This window comes from Indicator indicator, chromosome 25, assembly GCF_027791375.1.
Source record: "Indicator indicator isolate 239-I01 chromosome 25, UM_Iind_1.1, whole genome shotgun sequence".
Classification (NCBI taxonomy): Eukaryota; Metazoa; Chordata; class Aves; order Piciformes; family Indicatoridae; genus Indicator; species Indicator indicator.
The window spans coordinates 1,087,766-1,110,606 of record NC_072034.1 but is presented as its reverse complement, the minus strand read 5'-3'; the positions used below and the strand labels follow the sequence as shown (position 1 = coordinate 1,110,606).

The 22,841-nt window shown below is 43.3% G+C and overlaps 1 protein-coding gene across 1 annotated transcript in view; it reads left to right on the top strand.

The window, feature by feature from the left end:
- The window catches only part of ARHGAP10 (Rho GTPase activating protein 10), a 126,133-nt gene that overhangs the window by 59,092 nt on the left and 44,200 nt on the right, over positions 1 to 22,841 (top strand). Inside the window, exons 14-18 of the mRNA XM_054392430.1 lie at positions 5,426 to 5,500; positions 10,900 to 10,987; positions 11,826 to 11,884; positions 14,489 to 14,594; positions 15,215 to 15,374. Of these exons, the coding sequence (XP_054248405.1) occupies positions 5,426 to 5,500; positions 10,900 to 10,987; positions 11,826 to 11,884; positions 14,489 to 14,594; positions 15,215 to 15,374 (488 nt within the window). The remainder of the gene's footprint in view (positions 1 to 5,425; positions 5,501 to 10,899; positions 10,988 to 11,825; positions 11,885 to 14,488; positions 14,595 to 15,214; positions 15,375 to 22,841) is intronic.

The following is a 22,841-nucleotide window of genomic DNA, read 5'->3' as shown; positions in this document are numbered from 1 at the left end:
GCCTTCACTGCAGAAGTTTGCTTTTGGTATAGAATGGATCTTCTCTTTGCACTGAATGAGGCAGATTTTATGGAAAAGGGCAGCATGTGGCCATGGAATGAAAGGCTGCTCGTGGTCTACAGCACAGTGCCTGGTTACCTTACAGTAAGTCATGCTTACAGTGAGGCTCAGTGTAAATGTTGGTTTATGATCTATAGGTGTCTTCAAATAGTTTTCTGCAAGTCATCTTCTTGGGTTGGATGTGTGGTCAAGTAGTCTGCTTGGGTTAGATGCAGGACTTCCTCTCATGGCTGTGGGTGGATAGATTAAACTGAGTGCTCGTTCAAGTCCACTCTGTTCTTTATGCCTTGATTTATGTATGTAAGAAGGTACAAAATATATGACCAGCCTCATCTAATGTTGTCGATAATAAGCTTGCAGAGATCAAGGAGCATGTGTCCCCAAAGTGGGATCTGCCCTGAAGCATTCCTGGGAGAGAATTGAAGTTACTAAAGTTGGCTGCAACGTTTCCTGTGTTTGGAGACCTTACAGCTTCACTACCCCTTGCTCACATCCCTTGTAAGGCTTGTAGTCAGTGGAGTGCTTTGTGTTAATTGCTACCAAGGAAAAGGATTTTTATCTGTTAGTTTAGTTTTGGGGAATACTTAAAAAACAAACAAAAAAAATCCATATTCAATAAATATTTCTCTTGCCAGGGTTTCCAAACCTGCCAGGAACTTGGCAATCCACTAAACTCTGTTTCAATGAACTTGCTTTGAGCATTGCTTTTTAGGCAGTCGTTGATGGTTTTCTGTTTACCAATCCTGAGCTTAACATCAGTTGCATTTAAAGCAAAAAAGCAGAGTTCTGACTGCATCCATGAGACTACCTGCAGCATTCCTAAAGGATCACTTTCTGTTCTCTGCAGAACCTGCAGGACCTCCTGCTGCTGTCTTTTGAGCTATACAAATGGAAGGCCAGGAGAACATTCAGTTGTTCTCCTCAGAAAGATGTGATGAAGAAAATCCATCTTTCAGGCTGCAGACTGGAGATACCTATGCTTGTTCTTAAAGCAGTTTTTGCTTGATTATTTTACTTTAATAACACATTAAAGGCAAGCTATGCTCATCAGAAGAAAAGAGGACAGATGCCTCTTCAGAGACTGTGCTTGTGTGCCACGTTTTCATCTCTGTTAATCATAATGGCTGTGAGGTCGGTGTGGGTGGGAAGAGAGGACAGTCTACTGTGGGTGGAAACTGAGAATAGTCTTGTCATGTCATAGCAGAAGTCTGGTATTGAGAGAGAGAAGAGTGTGGCAGAGATACTGAACATAAACTTGTCAATGGCTGGATCCTTTCTTTCTCAGTTATGTTCCCCTCTCTGCAGCTGAGGAGGGGATTCACTTGCTCTGAATGAAGAGCAGCATCAACAGCAGTGCCTTGGTCGAATGCATGTAGATGTCTGATTCAGCACTGCCTTGCAAGGCTTTGTGCTTTACCTGGCAGCAGACACTGAGGCATCAAGGGCTGCTGCCTGTCTCTCATGTCTGAGCCCCAGGCTGGCTGGTTGCACTCTCCTGTTTTGTTTCTGAGAGAATGTTTTGGGATTCTCCTTGGAATATTTAATTTGTAGTTCTGGGCTAAGAATAATAGAGCAGAGCAAAAGCTGATAGAAACATCAAAGAACTGTAAAGACTCTGAGCAGGTTTTTGTGTGCAAGTGGTTGGTCGTACCTTCTGTGAGGATGTGGTAGGTGTTTGCCAGGGCAGGGTTTGTCTTGGTTTCGGGCATAGTGGAGCTGCTAATCAGAGCTGCAGAGAGAGATGGCAGCATCGAGCTGTCTGTCTGCTCGGGAGGAAGCAAGATGGTGAGGAGGAACTGGGAAACCTTTTCACGTACCAACAAAACCCTGGCATTACCTTGAGCTGAGAGTGTGGCTTGTATGGCTGCTGCTGTGCCCTGCAGTTTGATGTCCAAAGTTCCTTCTGCAGCTCCGTCACTGGTCTGCCTCAGCCACATGTGCAGTGCAGCCACAGAGTGAGCTTGCCTCCAGACCTTGCTTACAGGAGCAGCAATGAGTGGGTTTGCTTCCAGTACCTGAGTCGTTCTAAGCATGTTTCACAGCCCGTGTGCCTGTGCCAAGTGCTGGTATCAGGCAGCCAAACACCTTGAGGTAATGTAAACACGGAGGCAATTGTGCTGCAGGGCTGCGTGAGTGGCTGAGCCAGCAGACCCAGCGTGGCAGACAGCCTCTGAACCCTTCTAGGCTTTAGTCAGTGGTAAGCTATTCCTTGCAGTGAGTCATCTTGTCAATTGTGTGCTCTAAAAGCTAAGCCTTATCAGTCCTGGATGTGCTGAAGATCTGAAATGTGCATATTAAATCAGAAACAGTTCTGTCTCAAACCAGGTTTGTCTGTTTTAAATGAAACATCACTTAAGAATATGTTTAAAGGTATCATTTAAAGCTACATTGAAATATTATATTCCTCTTTGCACTTCTGGATGTCTGCTAGCAATTAGCTGTGTTTTTTTTCAGGTTGATGAAGTTGAAACTGATCAATTATCTGATAATTACTATCACAGACTCATGATTATTGCTGGAGGATTGTAGGAGTTTCAATGCTGCTGTTATTTCACAGGCTTTTTGCACATCATATCTGGTTTAATATCATGCTGTAGGTTCTGTGGCTTGACCTTAATTATTTTTAAGCCCATAAATGTGTGTTTGGGGTCAGCACACTTTGGTTCCCCCTAAGCCTCGATGTTAGAAGCACAGGAAGTCACAAAAGTTCTGAGCTGAGCAAAAGCTGAGCTAACTGTGACAGGATTTCTTCAGCGTTTTGGCTTCTCTCACATGATGCAGAAGGCTCTGCTGTTGTACTAAAAGTAGTGGAGGACATTGTATGAAAAAAAAAAGTGTGAAGCATTTTGGCAGAGCGTTAAGAAGGTTGGTGTTACTTTTGTACCAGAATTTTCCTGGACACCTCTGAGAATTTGGAGTGAAAAATAATTGCTGCCCTCAAGAGAGATTCCTAGGGCATCCTTGTTTGGAGGGAATCAAGGTCTAGGGTTTTTTTTTTTTTTTTTTTTTTAGTTCTCTCTGTTTGGTTTGCTTGGTTTCCATTGCTGACAGACTTTAAGTGGTGTATGGAATGCTCTCACACTGTTAGAATCATAGCATCATCAAGGCTGGAAAAGGCCTCTGAGGTCATTGAGTCCAACTGTAAGCCTAACTCTACCAAGTCTGCAGCTGAGCCATGTCCCTCAGCACCACATCTAGACATAGTTTAAATACCTCCAGGGATGGAGATTCAACCACCTCTCTGGGGAACCTGTTCCAGGGTTTGACAACCCTTTTGAGGAAGAAATTTTTCTTTATGTCCAACCTGAACCTCCCCTAGTACAGCTCAAGGTGTTTTTCTATTATCACCTCCTGCTCGAGGTTGTGGTAGGATGCTTCCCCACCTGGCTCCAACCTCCTTTCAGGGAGCTGTAGAGAGCAATGGGGTCTTGCCTCAGCTCCTTTTCTCCAGAGTCAACACCCCCAGGTCCCTCAGTTGCTCCTCACCAGCCCTGTTCTCCAGAGCCTTCCTCAGCTTTCTTGCCCTCTTGGAGTGAGGGTCCCAAAACTGACCCCAGTGCTCAAGGTGTGACACAGTATCAAAGGTGTTGTTCTGGGGATCAGTGGGAAACTTACATGACTGGGTTGTTAACTTCATATTTTGAGAATAGTATTGTAGCCACATAGGTGAGTTCTGTGGTTATGTGCACAGCTAAACTGGGGGCATACTCAAGAGCCGTGGGGTTTGATTCTCATACTGGAGATGTGGCTTGTTCTGTTGAGCCAGCTCTGAGGATAACATCTACCTTAAGACCTAGCATCATTACAGTGATACCTGCATCCCCAGGGAAGGAAGAGAGCCAGTTCTGCCTAGGTGGAGCAACTGAGAGTAGCCCCTGGTGCCATAGTCCATCAGCTCCCTGCTGGGAGAGAGGATGGAGCAGCACTAACAGGGAGTTCAGCAGGCTCTCAAAGATCTGGGGCGGCTGAGGAGGCTGCAGACTGTGTGAGGAAGAGGAGGGGGTCTGAGAATAATGGAAAGAAGTGTCTAGGCAGGAGGAGGCAGAAAACCTGAAGTTCTCTCCAAAGTATTGAGAATTATTGCTGTGTATTAGGGTTGTGTCTGACAGTAATTCATTAAAAGGCTAATGATTTTTACATCCTTCATCTAATATTTATTTAGGAAGAAACTTTTTCTCATATGACTGGTTTTAATTTTCCTTCTCTGGGTTGGAAGGGTTTGCTGTTGAAACTGGGAATTCTCCACAAGTCTTCCTTTGTTGAAGGATATTTTGAATAAGAATACCACATAATCTGTTATTTAAAAAGCTTTCTTTGGAGGAGGTATTTTGTGGCCTTTCCACTCTTCCAGGCCAATGTGAATGTAGAGGTAGAGTGTGGTGATGTTTGTAGATGGCTCCTTATGTGGCCCCTCAAACATCTGTGTCAGCTTCAGGACTGCAGTATTTTACCTGCCACCCTGAAGCAAAGCAGCAGACACAGACATAGCTCATTTTGCCCTTTTTCTTCCCTGCCCCTTCTCTCCCTCCCATTTTCCTTCAATTCCTATTCCTATTTGTACTTCCCTGAGGACAAAACTTGGTATGGTGAAGGAAGGCAAAAGCAGGGGTGGGCAGATGAATGTGTGTTAGAGAAGGACACAGAGGAATGACAGCAAAGTGGTCCAGTGTCCATAGGAAATGGGAATAGAGGACTGAAAACCCTATGCTGGTTATGGCTGCTCTGCTCATCCCAAGCACAACCAGACCCAGACTCTGTAACCTTTGGTACTGCCTCTGGACAGAACTAAGATGTGGACCCCACAGTGGGTTGGAATGAGGCCTCAGATGTTAAATGAAAAGCTTTGGTTTGGAGGGCTGGGAATAGGCTCAAGCTTTTCTTTATTTTAGCTAAACTCTTTTTTTTGTCAGCCACATAGTTGGAAAAAAGGCAAATTTATGTTTTTTAAAGAAATCTTAATTTAGCACTTGTTGGTTCAGTTCTTGCCTTATTAGAATGTGGATGCTGGAGTAGCCAAAGAGTCATTTATAAACAGCAAGTGATATCTTTTGTCTGGTTTGTTGTTTTTTGGTTTTTTTTTTTTCAAGCAAAGGTTTGCCCCTGCTTGCTTCTGTTCCCAGTTTCTGAAGTGAAATTGAGGTATACAAAACCTTTATCAAAACAGCTTAAACTTACCTTAAACATACAGGGGAACCAAAGGATTCTTGCAGTACTTCATAGTGTTGTTCTCATGACTATGTCAATACCATGTAGCCTGCCTGCTTTGCAGCAGAATTTGTTGCCCAGGGAAAAGTTTGACTGCTAAATTTGACTGTGATTGATCTCCTGCCTTTATTTTTTTTTTTTATCTCCTTTTGCCTAACAGGTATTAATGACCAAGGACTGTACAGAGTTGTGGGGGTGAGTTCAAAGGTCCAGAGACTTCTGAGTTTGTTGATGGGTATGCCTCTATTTTACAATCTTTTTTGTCATTGTTTTTTTGTTTTTCCTTCCCAATGATTTATTTCATGTTGGTTAATTGTCAATATTTAGTTTTGAAAGCAGCTGAATCTAGTTTGCTTTAGTCCATGCCAATAATCCACATAGCATTGCTAAGTTCTCCTGCTTTAGCAAGACCCAGACCAGTTGGTAGGAGTAAACTAAGAGTACCACAGTGGCAGATGTAGAAGCAAACCATGGGCTTTGTGCAAGGTTGGTGTTAATGGGGCCTGATCAGAAAATTCTAAGTACCAAATTCAAGAAAGCTTGAGGTTTATTGCTTCATTATTTGAAGTCTCCACCTGTCTTCACCCTTGGCTAAGATCTACAGCTGCTAACATGCCTGTGCCTGCCTTTAGTTATCACTGTGCAAAATAAGACAGTTTAAGCCTACTATAGCAGAGAGCTCTTTGGTTTCAGGGGAGGAATATGAGATACATATTAATAATAACTATGTGCCAAGGCAGGAGACAGATGGAGAGAGGATTTGTTTTTATAAACTTAGTAGTATAGCTCTTACATGTGGGAAACATCTCAGACTGTCTTATACCTGGTTAGCCATGTGTAGCTTGGAAGATTTTTTTTTTTTTTTTAATTCCTAAGTTTATTCTCAGAAACTTCCCCTCCCTTTCTTTCTGGAAATTTTGATGCATCTTTCTTTAATCCCAGTGACTGTAGTTCTCTTGCCACTCTGCTCTCCCCAGAGGGGGAAGAAAAAAAAAAAAAAAGAGGTATTGGCACCTGGATGAAGTCCTTCATCTGCCTGATACCTCTCACCAAAGTAGTAGCCATGACTGCAAGATGTGCCATGCCTCCCAGTTCCTTGTCCTGAGCACTGACAGTACATGCAGTCAGATAAGACCATTGGGATTAGTTCATTTTTATGGAGCTTCCAAACCTGTCACTTGACAGCAAAGGTCTGATTCTCAGGGATTCATTGGTATGCAAAGAAGCTTGTTTGCAGTTTGCACCAGGCTCTTCTCCAGAACCATGCATGCTCCATCTGTGCTGATAACACAGTGTTCTTTGGCACTGCAAACTGGAGGAAGCCAGAAAGTGAATTCATTTCATTACCCCAGACATTATGTGAATGACAAAGCGCTTTTATATTATATGCTGCTGGCAGTGCAGTGCCACCTGTAAGACTTTTCCTTTCTTCAGTTTTCCAAGCAGGCTGGCTCCTCAGGAATGATAAGACATCAGGCCTGAGGACCTGTGTGTCATATCAATCTGTCACTGTGACCTTGCTAAATATTAATTTATGATAGCTTACTTTTAATCAATATTAACAGCACCCCAGAGTTCTCCATTAGTGCACATAAACCTGCCTGTGTCTTGAAAATATTGCAGCAAAAGGCTCTTTTGGAACTGCAAACTGGGATTAATAAAAATGACTGATCTAGAACAGATTCCCATGGCTGTTTATCTACATTGGAGCCAGCCTCAATAAACAATAACCATCTTGAGCTGTTGACCATAGGAAGCATGATGTGCTACCACTCAGAGTCTTGCTTCAATGCATTTGGTATCTTCAGCTGTTTTTCAGTTTTGTGCTTGCTGGCTCAGCTTGGGTGTGCAGGTCTGGCAGGCAAATTTTCCTTTTTGCCATTAGTGGTATCCAAATTAAATAGCCTCAGGTTGCCAGTGGTTCAGTAGCAGCTGGAAGAGTTTACTGGGAATTCCAGCATCTGCTTTCAGTTAGTTTATTTTTTTTCCCAAACGTTTTCTGTCATTCCCAAGATTCATATATTTATTTGAAGTAGGAAGAGTACAGTGATAGCAAGAAGAGGCAAAACACTGAGCAGAGAAAAGTTAGGGTGCAAGCAGGCGCTCTTTTTTCTGATGATTTGTTGAAAGTGATCCTACCTGTGCTCTTTATCTGTCCGTCCTCAGAGGAGAATAAAGAGTGTTTCTTTTTGATATATGGTGGTACAGAGAATTCAGAATGACTGATTAATCTTTAATCCTTTGTCTCTGGGTATACTCTTAGATACCCTTTTATATGAAAGATCCTTTCAGAATCATCAAACCCTCTTATTAACTTTCTGTATTTTAAAATGTTTGATAAGATTTCAAAGTATTTTAAGCTATCTGTCATTGACCATGAGGCTCACAGTGTGAAAGGCCAAAAGTGGGAAAAGAAAATTTTCTAGATGGTAATCAGGGATATAAGAGCTTGCAGTTCTCTCTCTCTTTCAGAATATTTTCTGTAGAATTTGAGAAAGTAAGCCAAGTGACTATGGTGTGGTGGGTTGACCCAATTGGAAAGACCAATGTATGCTTTTCGAAGGCTCTGAAAGTATCTAATGTAAACATAAGAGTGAAATGAGGTCTTCTGTAGAATGAGGCTCCACAAATAAATACACAATTCTGCTTGGGAGTTAACTTATTTTAACTTTGCAGTTAACTGAGTCCTCAAAGTTACTCGTGACTAGCATTGTCCTATGGCGATATCTATTGGAGCAACCATCTTGTCTGAGTTGAAGTGAAGCATTTGGTGGGGAAAACAAGAGAAAACATGAATCTGAGAGCTCATTCTAACCAGGGATAAAGAGCTGGGACTTCCAAGGTTCTACGGTTCTGTTAGAAGCAAGTCAGAGTGCAGTCAGCCATTGGGAGGCTCAGTTCTTGAAAGGCACAGGACCCAGTTCCTGTTCCATCTGTGATCCGCATTACAGACCTGCAGAGGCTCCTTTCAGACAAGCTGCCTCCATGCAACGTCCTGCATAGGTCAGCTTCATACAGACTCTTACTCCTGGTGAAGTAACTGTTAAGGACTTGGAGTTTCTAGTGATGAGTTTGCTTTGGATTTCTGATCCTGCCTGGTGTGAAAAATGCCAGACATTATATGTTGTAAAAGAAGAGTTTTAGTTAGCTCTGCCTTTTCCAAAGCAGCTAGCAGCTTGCAAAGCAGCTAGAGTGAATTCTTTATTGTTTCATATACAGTGAATGGCATTATGCATACACTCCTGCAGTGGGCATATTGCACAGGAAACCTAACCTAGTTGAGTCAGCTGGACTGTTTGTGTCAACTCTAGCTCCCTTATTGTCAGGAGGATTTGCATAACATTTAGAGCTGATCTGTCAGAAGCTGTTCTTGAAATCTGCATGGTTATTGTTGTATGCAGAAAGTTGCCATTCAGTGCACAGGGGCTGCTATGTGAACAAGAAATAACTTCTGGAATCCTGGTTGAAGATCCAGCTCATAACAGCCTGAAATGTAAGAAGCAGAGGAAAAACTGGAGCAAGAAGAGTCAAATATAAGTAATGATAGGTCACAGAGCTGTGCAGGGCAACTGGCAAACCCAAAGTGCAAAAATTGTCTTTATGTCTTGATGGCTTCTACAGCCAAGCCAGGGATTGTTTGGGTTTGGCAGCAGGTCCAAATGTTGTTCTTTGTTGGTTTTATGGTGGTTTTTTTGGTCTGTTTGTTGGTTGGTTTTGTCTGGTTGCTCATTTGGGTTTTTTTTTCTGGGGTTTTTTGTTTGTTTTAATTTTTTGCAACCCCTTCCCCCATCCCAAGAGATAATGAAAATGTTGCAGCAGTACTTTCTGTTTGCAGAGACTTGCTTTGGAATTCAGATGTTTGTTACTTTCCTCCCCATCTTCATCAACAGATCTCACGTATCTGAATGTGTCCTTTGACTGTAAAGGAAGCTGGTGATTATGAAGCAGATAGTGGAAAACTAAATATATTACACAGTGATTTAGTAAGAAACCCTCCCTAGATTTCACTAGGTTCTGATGTGATGGCAGTTTTTATTTAATTAATCGAGGAGAAAGATTTTCTTGTCAAAAAAAGAGGATTTGAAGAGAGAAACAGCTCGCATGCTAAAGACGGGGAAAAAAAGAGACAATATCAAGTATTCCTGAGACAATCTGGAGTATTTTGGGTGGTGGTTGGCTAGGAACAACTTGGTAGAAAATGTTATCTGACTTGTATTTTAAAATGAGATTTAAATAATTGATATAATGAGGGAGAATATTCAGTTACAGGAATAATTGCTTGGCACAGCCTTTAGAACAGAATTATTTAGTCCCTGTAAAAGGACTGCACCTTTAATCAGGGATTCTAATTTGATTTTTTAAATGTGGCTGTCACTTGTCTGACAAGCAAAGGAACAAATGACTTCTGAGTTGTATGAACTAGTCAACACGTAATCTCTGTCAGCTGCAGCTTACTCTGGTGACTGATGGAAACATGGAGCAGTAACAACAGCAGAAGCTTTAAGCACCTGAATTTATCAACTACTTTGGTGGTTTGGTTTTGTGTTGGGTTTTTTTGTTGGGTGTTTTTTTTTTTTTTTTTGGATTGCAGAACATTCCAGTGTGCTGTGTTGTTTTCTGTCTTCTGTCAAAAAGTCTTTCACCTGATGGGTCATTCAGACCTAGAGCTGTGCAGTTTGATCTGTCTGGTTGTAAGACTCTACCAACCTGGTAAAAAGATAGGAGTTTGTCAGGAGTGAAGCTGGTAAATGGTCAACCAAACAAGTATCTTTTCCTTTTGGCCATTTCCTTTCCAGGCCATCTCATAGAGGAAAGAATCCTTTTCTACCTTTGAAGCACCTCTCAAAGGTTTTCACACAGTAAGAGGGTTCATAGTGCACTTTGGCTACTTCCATCACCAGTCCAAAATAACTTTCCACAAGCAAAACTATGGACAAAATGTGAAGGGATTTGTCAGTGTCTTTGCATTTTGACTGATGAAAGAAGAGAAGAGAAGATGTTATGCTTAGTTAGGGCTTTTTTCTGAGCTGTTTCTGTATATCTCTGTGTTTTGTTGTTGTGTACATTGTTCTGTTTAATTAAAGGTGTGAAAATATCAATTGCTACGGAGAACTTTTTACATGAAAGTGATTTTTTAAAAATCCTTCATTAAAGAAAAAAATCAACAGTAAATACTTTTTAGAACAAAATGTGGAAATAGAATTTGTAAAGAGCTTTGAGTAATGGCTTCAAACTGGAGGAAGATCAAGTTAGATTAGATATTAAGAAGGAATTCTTCTCCATAAGAGTGGTGAGGCACTGGAAGATGTTGCCCAGAGAAGTTGTGGAGGCTTCAAGCCTGGAAGTGTTCAAAGCCAGGTGGGATGGGTTCTTGAACAACCTGCTCTGGTAGGAGGTGTCCCTGCCCTTGGCAGGGGGCCTGGAATTAGATGGTCCTTGTTTCCAACCCAAATCACTCAGTGATTCTATGCTATTAAGTCTTCTTGGTTTTAACTAATAGGAAGAAGGACGTCTTCTATGTTCATGTGAGCAAATATATGATGTCCAGACTCAGTGTGTTGCAGTTCATGTAGTGCATACTTATTTGGAATTCCCTTTGTTCATGTCCCTCTTCACTTTCTGATTATTTTCTAGATGCAAAAACCTGCAATGAAGTTGACCTGGAAAACTCTGTAGATTGGGAAGTGAAGACAATTACAAGTGCTATGAAGCAGTATCTGCGGTAAGCCTCTCATTGATTTATTCCTTAGGTTTGCATTCTGTGTTCTGGCTGTCCTGTGCAGTGTCTTAGGCTGTGTTACCTACAGCAGTGTGCCCAGGTAGCCAAGGAGGCCAGCAGCATCCTGTCCTGAATCAGCAAGAGAGTGACCAGCAGGACTAGGGCAGGGATTCTCCCTCTGTACTCAGCACTGCTGAGACCACACCTTGAGTCCTGGGTTCAGTTTTTGGGGCCCTTGCTAGAAGGACACTGAGAGGCTGGAGCAGGTCCAGAGAAGGGCAATGAAGCTGTTGAAGGGTCTGGAGAACAGGGCTGGGGAGGAGCTGCTGAAGGAGTTTGGGGGTGTTTAGCCTGGAGAAGAGGAGGCTGAGGGAGACCTCATTACTCTCTACAGTTCCCTGAAAGGAGGCTGGGGCCAGGTGGATGTTGGTCTCTTCTCCCTAAAGTGATAGGATGAGGGGAAATGGCCTCAGGTTGCACCAGGGGAGGTTTAGGTTGGGCATTATTAAAAACTAGTCCACTGAAAGCATTCTCAAAACTGGAACAGAGTCCTGAGGGAGGCATCTGAATCCCCTTCCCTGGAGGTGTTTCCAAGAGGCAGAGATGTGGTGCTGAGGACCATGGCTTAGCACCAGCCCTGGTAGAGTTAGAGAATGGTTGGACTGGATGAGCTTAAAGGGCTTTTCCAGCTGAAATGGTTCTGTGATTCAAGGGCCACTGTAACAATGGTTGCCTCTAGCACAAGGATTATACTACTGAATGTTTAAAAGGTTTCCTGCTTAGAGTAAATAGAGAGAGAAACAAAGATAGCTACATTGATTTTGTCATCCTTGTTTTCCAGAAGCCTTCCGGAGCCGCTGATGACATACGAGTTGCACGGAGAGTTCATCGTTCCTGCCAGTAAGTATGAGTGCAGCTCGAGCAGAAAGCTTTCTGTGGAGTTCTGTTGTGGCTGTAGTAGTGCTGCAAGTGCAATTTCAGGAGAATTCTTCAACCTAGTGGAAAAAATGGGAATAAGCAATAATAAGTGCCTTAAAAATCCATGGGTTTAAAGCAGTTTTGAGTTCCAATATGTGCCCTGTGTGGTCTGTCTATGGACAAACTCATGACAGGCTCAGCTGAGTGCAGGTTTTTCTCTCATGGAAAATACTTTTGGGTAGACGCTGTGAGCATTTGTGCTTACTGTCTTAATTCTATAATGATATACTTAAGCTGTGAGCTTTTGATGTTTATTTTTCATAAATTCCATTTATGAAGAGCATGAAGCTTAGTAAGAGAAAATAAACTAATTGGAACTCATTTGAATCCTTAAGGCACAGCCACCTGACCCTTGTTTTCAGTCCCTTGTTAGCTCTGTCTGCAGGCTGGTGTGAGCATTCCTCATATATTAGCAGAAGGAAGGAAGGAGCAGGCCAGATGATGCAGTGGCAGTTCAAATACAGACTTGGAGAAGGCACAACAGCATTTGTAGTTCAGCTGTATGATGTCTAATGTACATGGAATTTTTTTGGAAGAGGATGGAGGGAAATTGTAAGAGAATTTTTGGCAAACTATCAAACAGATATTTAGATGATTTTTTTTTTCTTTCCAGTCTGTAGCACTTCTGGCAAAGTGTGGGAAGCAAAATTAAAACAAACTTCAAGACAATTGCTTTATCTTCTTCTCATTGCTGTAATGACTTTCCAGGGTTGCAGAATGCCTTCACTTCTGGTCCTTAATTCCAAATGAGATTTAGCCCATGAAATCCATTGCCAAATCATACCTTGGAGGTCAAGTGCTTAGACAAAATTCAGAGTACTTACCTAGATGGTGTCTTGCCCATTTGTGTTGCAAATTCAGTGTTCAAATAATTTCTTGACCTATGAAGTTTTGCCAGCAGTTTCTCACTTTAATTTCCTTTCTTTGTATTTTTAGTCTCCATCACTAAGGGAATTCAGTTAAAATTACAAGTTTTAAAATGCACAGTGTCCATAAGTAGCAAATGTTTTTTGAGTACTTGATTCTGTTGAGTAGGGAGGGAAATTTAATCAACATTGCAGATCTGTATTCCGGTAAGCTTAAAAATAGGTAGTCAGTGTTGTTTCCTCTGTTGGCTATAAAAAGCCAGAAAGGCTGGGAATAGCAAGGAATATCCTTTTCTCTGAAGCTATTGAGGAGGGGAGCCAAAATGGGAAAGGTTTTCCTTTCAGTTTTCTTTTCTTTGTACATATCACTATAGATTGAAACAATCTCAACTTCCATTGCATCTTGTGATCGAGTTGCTTAGCCATTCTTTAATTGGAGTTTGTGATTTCACATCTATGTAAAACAGTCTTGCTTTAAAGAAGGCTTTTGTGTTTCTAGCTGTCTGAATTTTGATTAGCTGACTAGAAGCTAAACACTTTACATTTTGGTAGCCTTTTTTCTTGCGATCTGTGCAGGGAATAAAAAAACCCCAACCCTAAAATCTGTAGCAATATGCAAAGAAAGAGAGAAGAAAAATCTGTAACAACATGCACTGAAGAAATATGGTGATATTTTATAACAAATGCACTCAATAATCAAAGTTGCTTTGGAGTAAAATGGGACCTGATGAGTGGTCCTGGTGTCAAAACTCCATGCATTGAGAGTGGGTTCTGAATTTTTCTCTTTATCTGCCTTGCGCTAAGTGTTATTATGTACAAAAGAAATGCTTCCACTCCTCTCATTACAGCTTTTGCTAAGCTGTGAAATATTTTGTAATGAATCCAACCTTGAGAAATAGGAAGAGGGATTATTTTAATCTGTATAGATCCTTAAGTTGATCTGTGTACTTGTGAAACCTGAAGGGGACAGAATTATCCATCTCAACGTGCAACAAGCAAACAAAAACAAAAGCTCCATGCTGTCTGTTTTGTACTAGATGCAGACCATTGTTCATCAGGGTCCTTCATCATAGTTGTCTCACTCAGAAGGTTTTTTGCATGATTATTCTTCTGTGTCTTCAGAGGTCATTAAATTTTCTCTTTCTGAGCATATGAATCCTCTGCAGGCTTTCTCTTCCACAGTTTCCAATACAAGATGGCATAAATGCAGTCTCATTAGCTGCATGGTACCAACAAACCTGAATGTTAATGATGCGGACAATCAGTTAATGATGCTAAAATGTGAAGTAGTCCAGTTCCACTCTGTGGCACCCTGCAACATAGCTCCTTACCTTGCAGTATATTCATGAGCAGATGAGTCCAACCCAGCAAAACAATAACTACATCTGTCAGCTTTTAAAAATAGATGAACAAAGGCATCCTTTTGCAGGTGGAGTGGAAGATGAGTTCACAAAATAAGCAAATGAGTTGATAATTCTAGAGCAAGCTTTCTTGTAAAAACAAAGCACATATGTTCAGCATTGCTAAGTTTGGAGATGCCTAAGTGAGGCAGTGTGTGCAGTATGTTTCTGTGCAGAGGTGGGAGAAGCTTTGTGTTTCTGTGGGATTTATTTAATTTTTACTTCATTCTGAGATAGTTGCTTATTTCTGTGTCCCATAGAAAGTGGGAGTCCTGAATCTCGAGTTAATGCCATTCACTTCTTGGTCCACAAACTCCCAGAGAAGAACAAGGAGATGCTGGAGATGCTGGTGAAGCATTTAGCCAAGTAAGTGTTGTGACCTGCTTCCCTTCCTTGGCAGAGCTCTGGTCCTTACCTCCCTTTAGCTACAAAGGGCCTTGGTTGCATGTGACTGGAGCTGGAGGCCTGCTGATGCTGTCATGCACAATCCCAAGCACCAAACCTGCAGAAGCAGACAGAACCTGGGGCTCAGGCTCTGTGTGCTTTGGTGGGAAGGGCAGAAATCTAAGCCCTTAATGAAGCCCTATAAGTATTTACTTTAGCAGCTCTGCCAGCAGCTGAGGGGTTGATTGAAGTGAGAAAGGGAACATTATACTTTCTTCTCCCAAACACTGGCAGGGTGAATAGTGGAGATCTGTTAGTGAATTTAAGTTGGTTTCACACTTGCCCTGGTCCAAGGCTAAGTGCATTTTATACATTGAAGTTCAGCAAGAGAGTGCTGTTGTTTTTGAATTGCCAGTGGGAAAATGGCTTTTCTGCTTTCCAGAGCTTAGCAAGACTGTATGTGAAGAAACTATGCACAAAACAAACCTCTAAAACATAGATGAAGGAAACGTAATGTTTTCATTTGTAGGCTGCCTTCCCAGCCGCCAGGGAAATTTTTCATAACCCATTTCCTGTTTTTTCCTTCAATTCTTCTCAACAAGCATCTCGAAGCACGCCAAAAGGAACCTCATGACTGTGGCGAACCTGGGGGTCATATTTGGACCAACCTTAATGAGGCCCCAGGAAGAAACTGTAGCAGCCATCATGGACCTCAAGTTTCAGAATATCGTCGTCGAGATCCTGATAGAAAACCATGAGAAGGTAAGTTGTGTGTGGTGAGCACTGCCTGAGCCACTCTGCCAGGCTCTGTGGGGAGGGTGGAGTGAGCTTCATGCTAAACATCATCTAAATACTCTGTGCTTCTGACTACACTCAGTGAGTATTCCTCTTCATAGGAAAGCTGACATTCCAGAGTGCGTATTTCCTGTCAGTAGTGGTGCTTCTGTGTCTGTTGTTCACAAATACCTTTTCATTATGAATTTATTTGATTTTTTTTTTTCTCTTGAGCAAAAGTGATACAAGACTGAAAATGAGAAATCCCAGGCTCAGCTTTTAGCTCTTCCATTCTATACTGTTCCCAAAGGACTGCAGTGACAGGATGTGAGGGGCAATGGCTTTAAACTAGAGCAGGGAGATTAGATTGGCCATCAGGAAGAAGCTCTTTACTATGAGGGTGGTGGAACACTGGAACAGGTTTCCCAGGGAGGTGGTTGAGGCCCCTTGCCTGGAGATATTCAAGGTGATGCTTAACAAGGCTCTGGGTAGCCTGATCTAGTTGGGGATGTCCCTGCTGGCTGTGGGGAGGTTGGACTGGATGACCATTGGAGGTCCCTTCTGCCCTGGACCATTCTATGATTTACTTTGACCAGTGTGGATTAATTGTTCTATATCCTCATCTTTCTCAAAGTTCACAGAGGAAAAAGTAAACAATAACTACTTGATTATACTCTGAATTTTGAGGGAGCCAGGTATTAACGTTTCCTTTGTGTTCAGATGAATTTGTATTATTATAAGCCTTTGCATTTGAGGTAATACTGAAAATAGAAGTTGCTGCTGCTGTGGCAGCTGCCATTTACTAAGGTGCCTTACACGTAGAAGGTGCTGTCCAGAATATCACTGCCTGCAATTTGGGATCTGAAATTAAAATAAGGGAAAAAGTAATATGAGGGGGTGGGAGGGAAGTTGTTTACTGATCTCTTTCTTTGGGTATTCCTTTGTGAGTCCCTTGTGTCCAAGCTGACTCCTGGACGTGGATGTTTGAGGGACTTTGCTTGGTTAGGGAGGACAGGCAACATCTCCCTTGCTCTTGTTGTCCAAAAAAAGTGCTTTGGAAAAATTCCAGGATGTGCTTTTTCCTCTCTTCTGTCTTCAGCACTCTGAGATTGCAATAGTTATTTCTTGTCAAGGTTAACAGTGTTGAAATTGGCTCTCAAAGTCAGGTCTTACCTACTCTGACTAACATCTGTCTCAAGTTTTTGACGATGTAATTCAACTGCCTGCCTGAATGATACAAGCTAGGCATGGATTCTGTTGGCAGAGCTGCACCCACGTGGTGGGGTTTGTTGGCTTAGGTGACTTAGGGTGTAAAGGTGCCCTCCCATACACTTGGTGAGCAGATATGGTGTTGTTCTGGTGGTAAACCACCGTGCTGCAGCTATGGCTCAGGTTCTGAAGCCATGACTGTCCCAGGAGGGGTAAGCCATGCTATACTCCTTTTGGACCTTGTAACTCAAGCTAAACCGTGCAGTGAGCTCATGGTTTTGAAGATATTTCAGTGACCACTCAAATTCTAGTAAGTGTAGAGTGAGAGCAGAGCCAGGGTGTTTTATAAGAACACCTTGAAGTTGAATCATGCTTATTCAAATCATTAGATCACTACAGATGGGCAGCATCTTGTCCTTGTGTGAGCCCAGTCACGTCTTTGAAAACTGGACATCAGTTTCATGTTTGAAATATTCCTTGTAGTGGTCTTCCTTGCTCCTCTGACAATGCAGAGAAGCAGGGAATGGCAGTACATCCAACTGATGCTGCGTAATTCTCCATATTCTTTGGTTTTATGCCTTCTTTAGAACTAGAAGGCTATAATTTCTTTTCAGAGTGGCTGTTGTTTCCCTGTCATTTCTAACAGGGAACTTGCCATCGGTGGGCTGCCTGCAGTGATTTCTCCCACACCAGAGCTGCTTCCAAGATGGAAAGAAGCCCCAAGAGTGTGACCCCTGTGTATTTAGGGCAAAGGCAATGCAGAGGGGTGTGTTAAGGCATTATAAAAATGTAATAGCTGAATTAAATCTGTAGCTTTTGCAAGTGAGTCTTCTTCATTTAGAGCAGGCCAAGGACCTACTCCTAACGGCCAGCAGAGTTCTTGTCAGTCTAGTGTTCATTTTACATTGTTGTTTTGGATTTCTATGCACTTCAGACTTTCCAAGAGTCTTGCATTTATTTATAGCCCTGGTGAAGTCCTAGCAGAAGTCACCAGCTGTGGGTTAAAATACTTTCAAATGTTTCCTTCAGCCACTACTCTGCCTCTTTAGTAGCTTCTGCTAATAGAAGTGAAGTTTGGAACTGCAGAAGATTGATGGAGTCAAGATGGAGGTACCCTGACACAGGCAGACTTGAAGCAACACTTCACAGTCCATGCATATGTAATTTATGGCTCTGGCAGCCTGCAGAGAGGCATTGCCTTTCCACTCCAGCAAATGGAATGACTAACAAACTTCCATACTGTACAAGCAATAGCCATCAATGCTTCTGCTTTAAATACAGTCACTTGGTAGGCAGAATGGTGAAAAATGGTTCTGATTCCTCAGAGGTGTTTAAATTCCATCCACGTTCATTATGCCTTGTGAGGACAGCTTTACTGAGGGAGATTCACAATTCATTTCTAGGAGGAAATGTAATTAATTGGGTTGCTAGCTTTGAAATCCTGGTGCAGTCATTCCACTGTCATCGCTCTGCTGAGTCCTAATTAGAGAATTTCTGTGCAGTTTATGTGTGGAAACCTGGGTATGGGGACTTGCCCTGAGATCAGGTCATCAAGCTGTTCGCTTTAAAGCTTTGTTGGTATGTACATTTATTTCCTGCTGGCTGGAAACCTGAAAGTTCTGCTTTTGTCTTGTGTTGTGGCAGTTTAGGCTGGGTGCCCCCTGCCACTGCTACATGAGATACACCTCTGGTGTCCTGGGTGCCCTCCCAATAGGGGTGGACACAGGAAACGATGTATTTCTACCCATAAATCCTGCGCCCTATGAGGCCATCTGCAGAGTCATTCTCTTCCTCTTTCTTCCCTCTCTGCTCCCATGGGAGATGTCCTCTCTTATCGGGTAATGCCGGGGGGGTATCTCAGGCCTCTTAGGCCTGTCTAGGCCTAATGCCAGGAGGAGAATGGAGGGGGGAGGGGGCAGTCTCAGACCTGGCCAGCCTGAGACTTGCCTAGCAGTGGGAGAGGGGGAAGGAAGAGCCCTGAGGGATTGGGTAGACACTCAGGTGGGAGGAAGGGAGGATTGGGAAGCTTTTGGGAATTCTGTGAGGGGTTCTGTATGCTTTAGGATGTTCTTTTCCACTATGCTTTGTAGTTTGTAGTTTCTCTGTAGCTTCACCAATTGCTTTTCCATTTAAACTTTCCATCACTCTCCATTATCCCTTACCTCCCCCTGGCAGAAGGCAGGGCACCCCTAATGGTGGGGATTACCTCCACATGTACAGCTGGCACAATGTCCAGCACCAGAACTAGGATCACTGTTGGAGCTATCAGAGTTGTTCTGGGAAAGCGACAGCTACCCTCCTGGTATTGCTACCTCGGGATCTGCCTCTCTGCAGCTCCCGTAACCTCTTGAAAAGATCAGAAGTTGGTTGACCATCCCATCTGTTCATGTTCTCACCAAACTGATCACGCAGAGTTATCCAGATACTGCCACGTGATTGCCTCTGCTGTCTGCTTTGGTTTGACCTATTCTGGAATGGCCTCCTTGGAGCATGTCTGTTCCTAACAGCTGAAACTTGTATCCATCTGGTGGAAGAGGAATCAGAATCATCCCCCTTCATCAAGTTGGATATGGAGGTTTTAAGTTCCTCCTTCAGCTCTTTCATACAATTCTTTATTTCTCCAGACAGAGTTTCAGTGGTTGAAACCAAAGAAGTACATGCGAGACTATCCTCCAACTGCCTCATTTGGTCAGTGAAATGGCCAACAGTGGGAGGCACTCCACCATAATTTCTTGCCACAATCCTGCTTGCCAGAATAGTAGCATAATTAGGAGGAGAAAGCTTAATGAGTTTTTTGGCAAGGCCTGTTCCAACAGGAATTTCATCAGGATTCAGAGTCTTATGATCTCCATACATTATTTCTCTCACAGCAAACTCTCTCAGACGCTTGATTCCCTCAGCTATTGTGGTCCAAGGCTTAGGGTTCCATGGTAAATCATCTCTGCTGGGGTACCTCAGCGAGACTGCCAGTAGGAGGCGTGCCCACAGAGAAACTTTACCAATGCACTTGCCTAGATGCCTGTCTATGCCTGTATCCTTTGAGAGCATCCCCAACTGAGAGGCCGACTTGTCACCTACCACCAATGCTGGGGCTCCCATATCAAAACACCTGGCTAGCCAAGACAGGACTGGCTCATTATCTCCTCTGATGTAATCCTTCCTCACATGTCTAATTTCCTGTCTGGGTGCATTAGCTGACTGTATGTCATCCTCATCATCCTTATCATCATCATCCTGAGGTCGCTGTCCCCATAATCCTGTTGTAATCCTCCGTTGAATTTCCTTGAGTTCAGAGGCTCTGCCAGCATTTGCTAATCTACCAGGGTCTACATCCTGACCTACATCTCCATCATCCATGTGGGGTCTCAAGAGGTCTGCCAGAGTTTTAAGGCTAATCCTCTCTTCCTCACCAGAAGGATCTTTCTTAACAGAGGGACCCTGAGTAGAAGGACCCTCATCTCCATCTGCACCATCTCCTGCAGCATCTGCATCTCCTCCTGCAGCTCCTTTACGCTTTCTGCTTACAATGGCCACCACATTTACTGGATTGGTTTTCACATTCACAGCAGAGTTGGAAGAGCAAGTAGCCTTATATCTTTCTTGACACAGTGCTATCAGTAACCATATGATTATTCCAAGAAGCAACAAAATTAAGATTAGCACAAGATGTCTAAGGTACCGAAGAACCTCTGTAGCTGTAAGAGGAGTAACAAACTCAAATGTGTCTGCTAGCACATCCATAGTTGAGTTACCATATCTTCTTAGCCCAATAAGACCACAACAGAATTCACCAACATTCAGTGGATGTTCTGCAAGATCAGAACAATGCTGAGGCATAAGGAAATACTTGTCTAGCTTTCCTCCTGGTCAGTTATGGAGAAGTCTCTTCCAGGCAGAATATTTCTGTGTCCAGGGAAGATGAGCTGTGGAAGTGGATCTCTAGTTTGAAATAAGTAGTAGTAACTAGACCCAAGCCAAGATACTGTTTATCCAAGGTCCTGAGAACCACCTGCTGTGGAAGGGAGGCCAGTGCAGAGGCAAATGAGACCTGTGGATTGTCTTGATTCTGGCACACAGCTGTAGGGGAAGGCCACTCCAATGTGCTGGGCAAAGGAATAGCATGTTCAGCTTTGGTATTAAATGACCTTTGTGTGGTTGTGCCTGGGACTCCCGTGTTTTGTGCTGCCTGGGCTGTGAGCACCAGCTCTTGTTTCCCTTCCCTTTGCAGATCTTTAAGGTTGGTGTCATTTTGTATTTGGCTGTCTTCTCCCCTTTTACCTTGCCATATCTGTCTGGTTTCCCTTGATTTCCACATCCCATGTCCTTCCGTTCACTAAGAAGGCATCAGGAAGTTCGTACCTTGTGTCTCACCCTTGTGTTCATTTTGCACTGAAGCTTTACCTTTCCTTGCTGTTCGTTTTCTTGAGGCAACAAACTCATGGGCTGACTGCAGCTGTGCTTGTGCAATCTCTGGGACAATGTTTACTTGGCCTTTCAATAATCCTCTGGTGAAAAGTGGTTTTGATTTCTCTTCTCCTTCTCCCTCAGGTGAGTTTCAAGGGTATTTCTTTCCAAGGGAGTCACAAATTGGAGAGCTCAGATGTCTCTGGTCTTCCTTTCTGACTGGCTAGGAAGGAAGGCAGTCCCTCCATGAAGAGCATGGACATGTTCATCTTGCTGTTGTCATGTTCTGGCATCTCGTGGGAATGACTGTCACTATTCCAAGTGCTTATTTATTTGCCATTTGGAGGTGCCTCAGTGGTAATGTGAGCCGTTTTGGTTTCTCAATTCCCTGAACGTTGTTTTAAGAGGGAAAATAACCCCAAAAAAACCAAAACAGGATAAAAAAAGACATCTAAGAAATGAAAGAAGATTAAGGGAGGAGGTTGGAATAAAACATCTCAGTGGGACTGGAATATTTAAACCAGTGTACGGGGGAGGAAAGAATAGTGAGTACAAACAGCAAGACTGCAAAACTGAATGGACATGAAAATTACAGTGAAAGAAAATTAGAAGTGAAAAAGAGAGGGGCTAGACAGAACTCCCTTATGGAGTCTGGGATGCCAAAGTCTGCTGAAAGGGAATAGGCGTGGTGAAAGTTACCATTCTCCAGAAGTCAGCCAGCCTCTGGACAAAGTGATCTCGAAGCTGTTCGTCCTTAAGCCTCAGCAGTTCCTGTGTATGAGGCAGATGCTTGTTTTCACTGAGCTTCTGCATTCATCTTTTTGTAGAGGGCAAAGATTTTGCATACCTTAGCTAAAATATGTCTTCGTTTTAGCTTTGTTTCATTCCAAACAGTTTTACAGAGAAATCTTCTCTTTATGAACATAAATGTTTCAATCGTTGATACTTTAGAGAACTTTTATGATTGATGGTTGGTTGGTTGGTTTAAACTGAAAGGAAGACAAGAAGTTAATGCTACTGAGCTCTTAATCCAACATCAACTTCATGGAGTTGTACTTTGAAAATCTGTAGCCTGAAAACAGTTTACAGTACAGTATGGGATGGGATGGGGTGGTTTCAGATGATGATGATTCCAGGTCCAGCTTGACCATGCTGGCGTCATCCTCCAGCTCGTTGGTGACCTCGCACTCGTAGCGGCCGTAGTCCTGCAGGGTGACGTTGCGGATGATGAGGGAGGCGTCCCCTAGGCCGTCCTCCTGCAGCGCCGTGCGCCCCCGGTAGCTGCCGAACGCCCTCCGAGCCTTCCCCAGCGCCACGAAGACGTCCACGAAGGCCATCGGCTCCGTCACTTTGGTCCACTTGAGGCGGATCTCGGCCGGGTCGTGGGCAGAGACGTCGTAGTGGTAGCGGCAGGGGAGGATGATGGTGCCGCCGCGGTGTGTCACCACCTTCCCCGGCGCCGTTTGCACCACCACGGCCCCGCTCTCACCCTCTGCCGGGGACACGGAGCTCAGGGCACTGCCCGTGCCTGGGGCTCGCTCCACCTCCATCCCAGCCAGACCCAACACACGGGCAGGACCCGTGGCAGGGGCAAAGTCATGGGTGGTGCAGCTCAGGAGACCACTTTTGGGGTGAATTTTTCTCTTTTTGGGGTGAATTTTTCTCTTTTTGGGGTGAATTTTTCTCTTTTTGGGGTGAATTTTTCTCTTTTTGGGGGAGAATTTTTCTCTTTTTGGGGGAGAATTTTTCTCTTTTTGGGGGAGAATTTTTCTCTTTTTGGGGGAGAATTTTTCTCTTTTTGGGGGAGAATTTTTCTCTTTTTGGGGGAGAATTTTTCTCTTT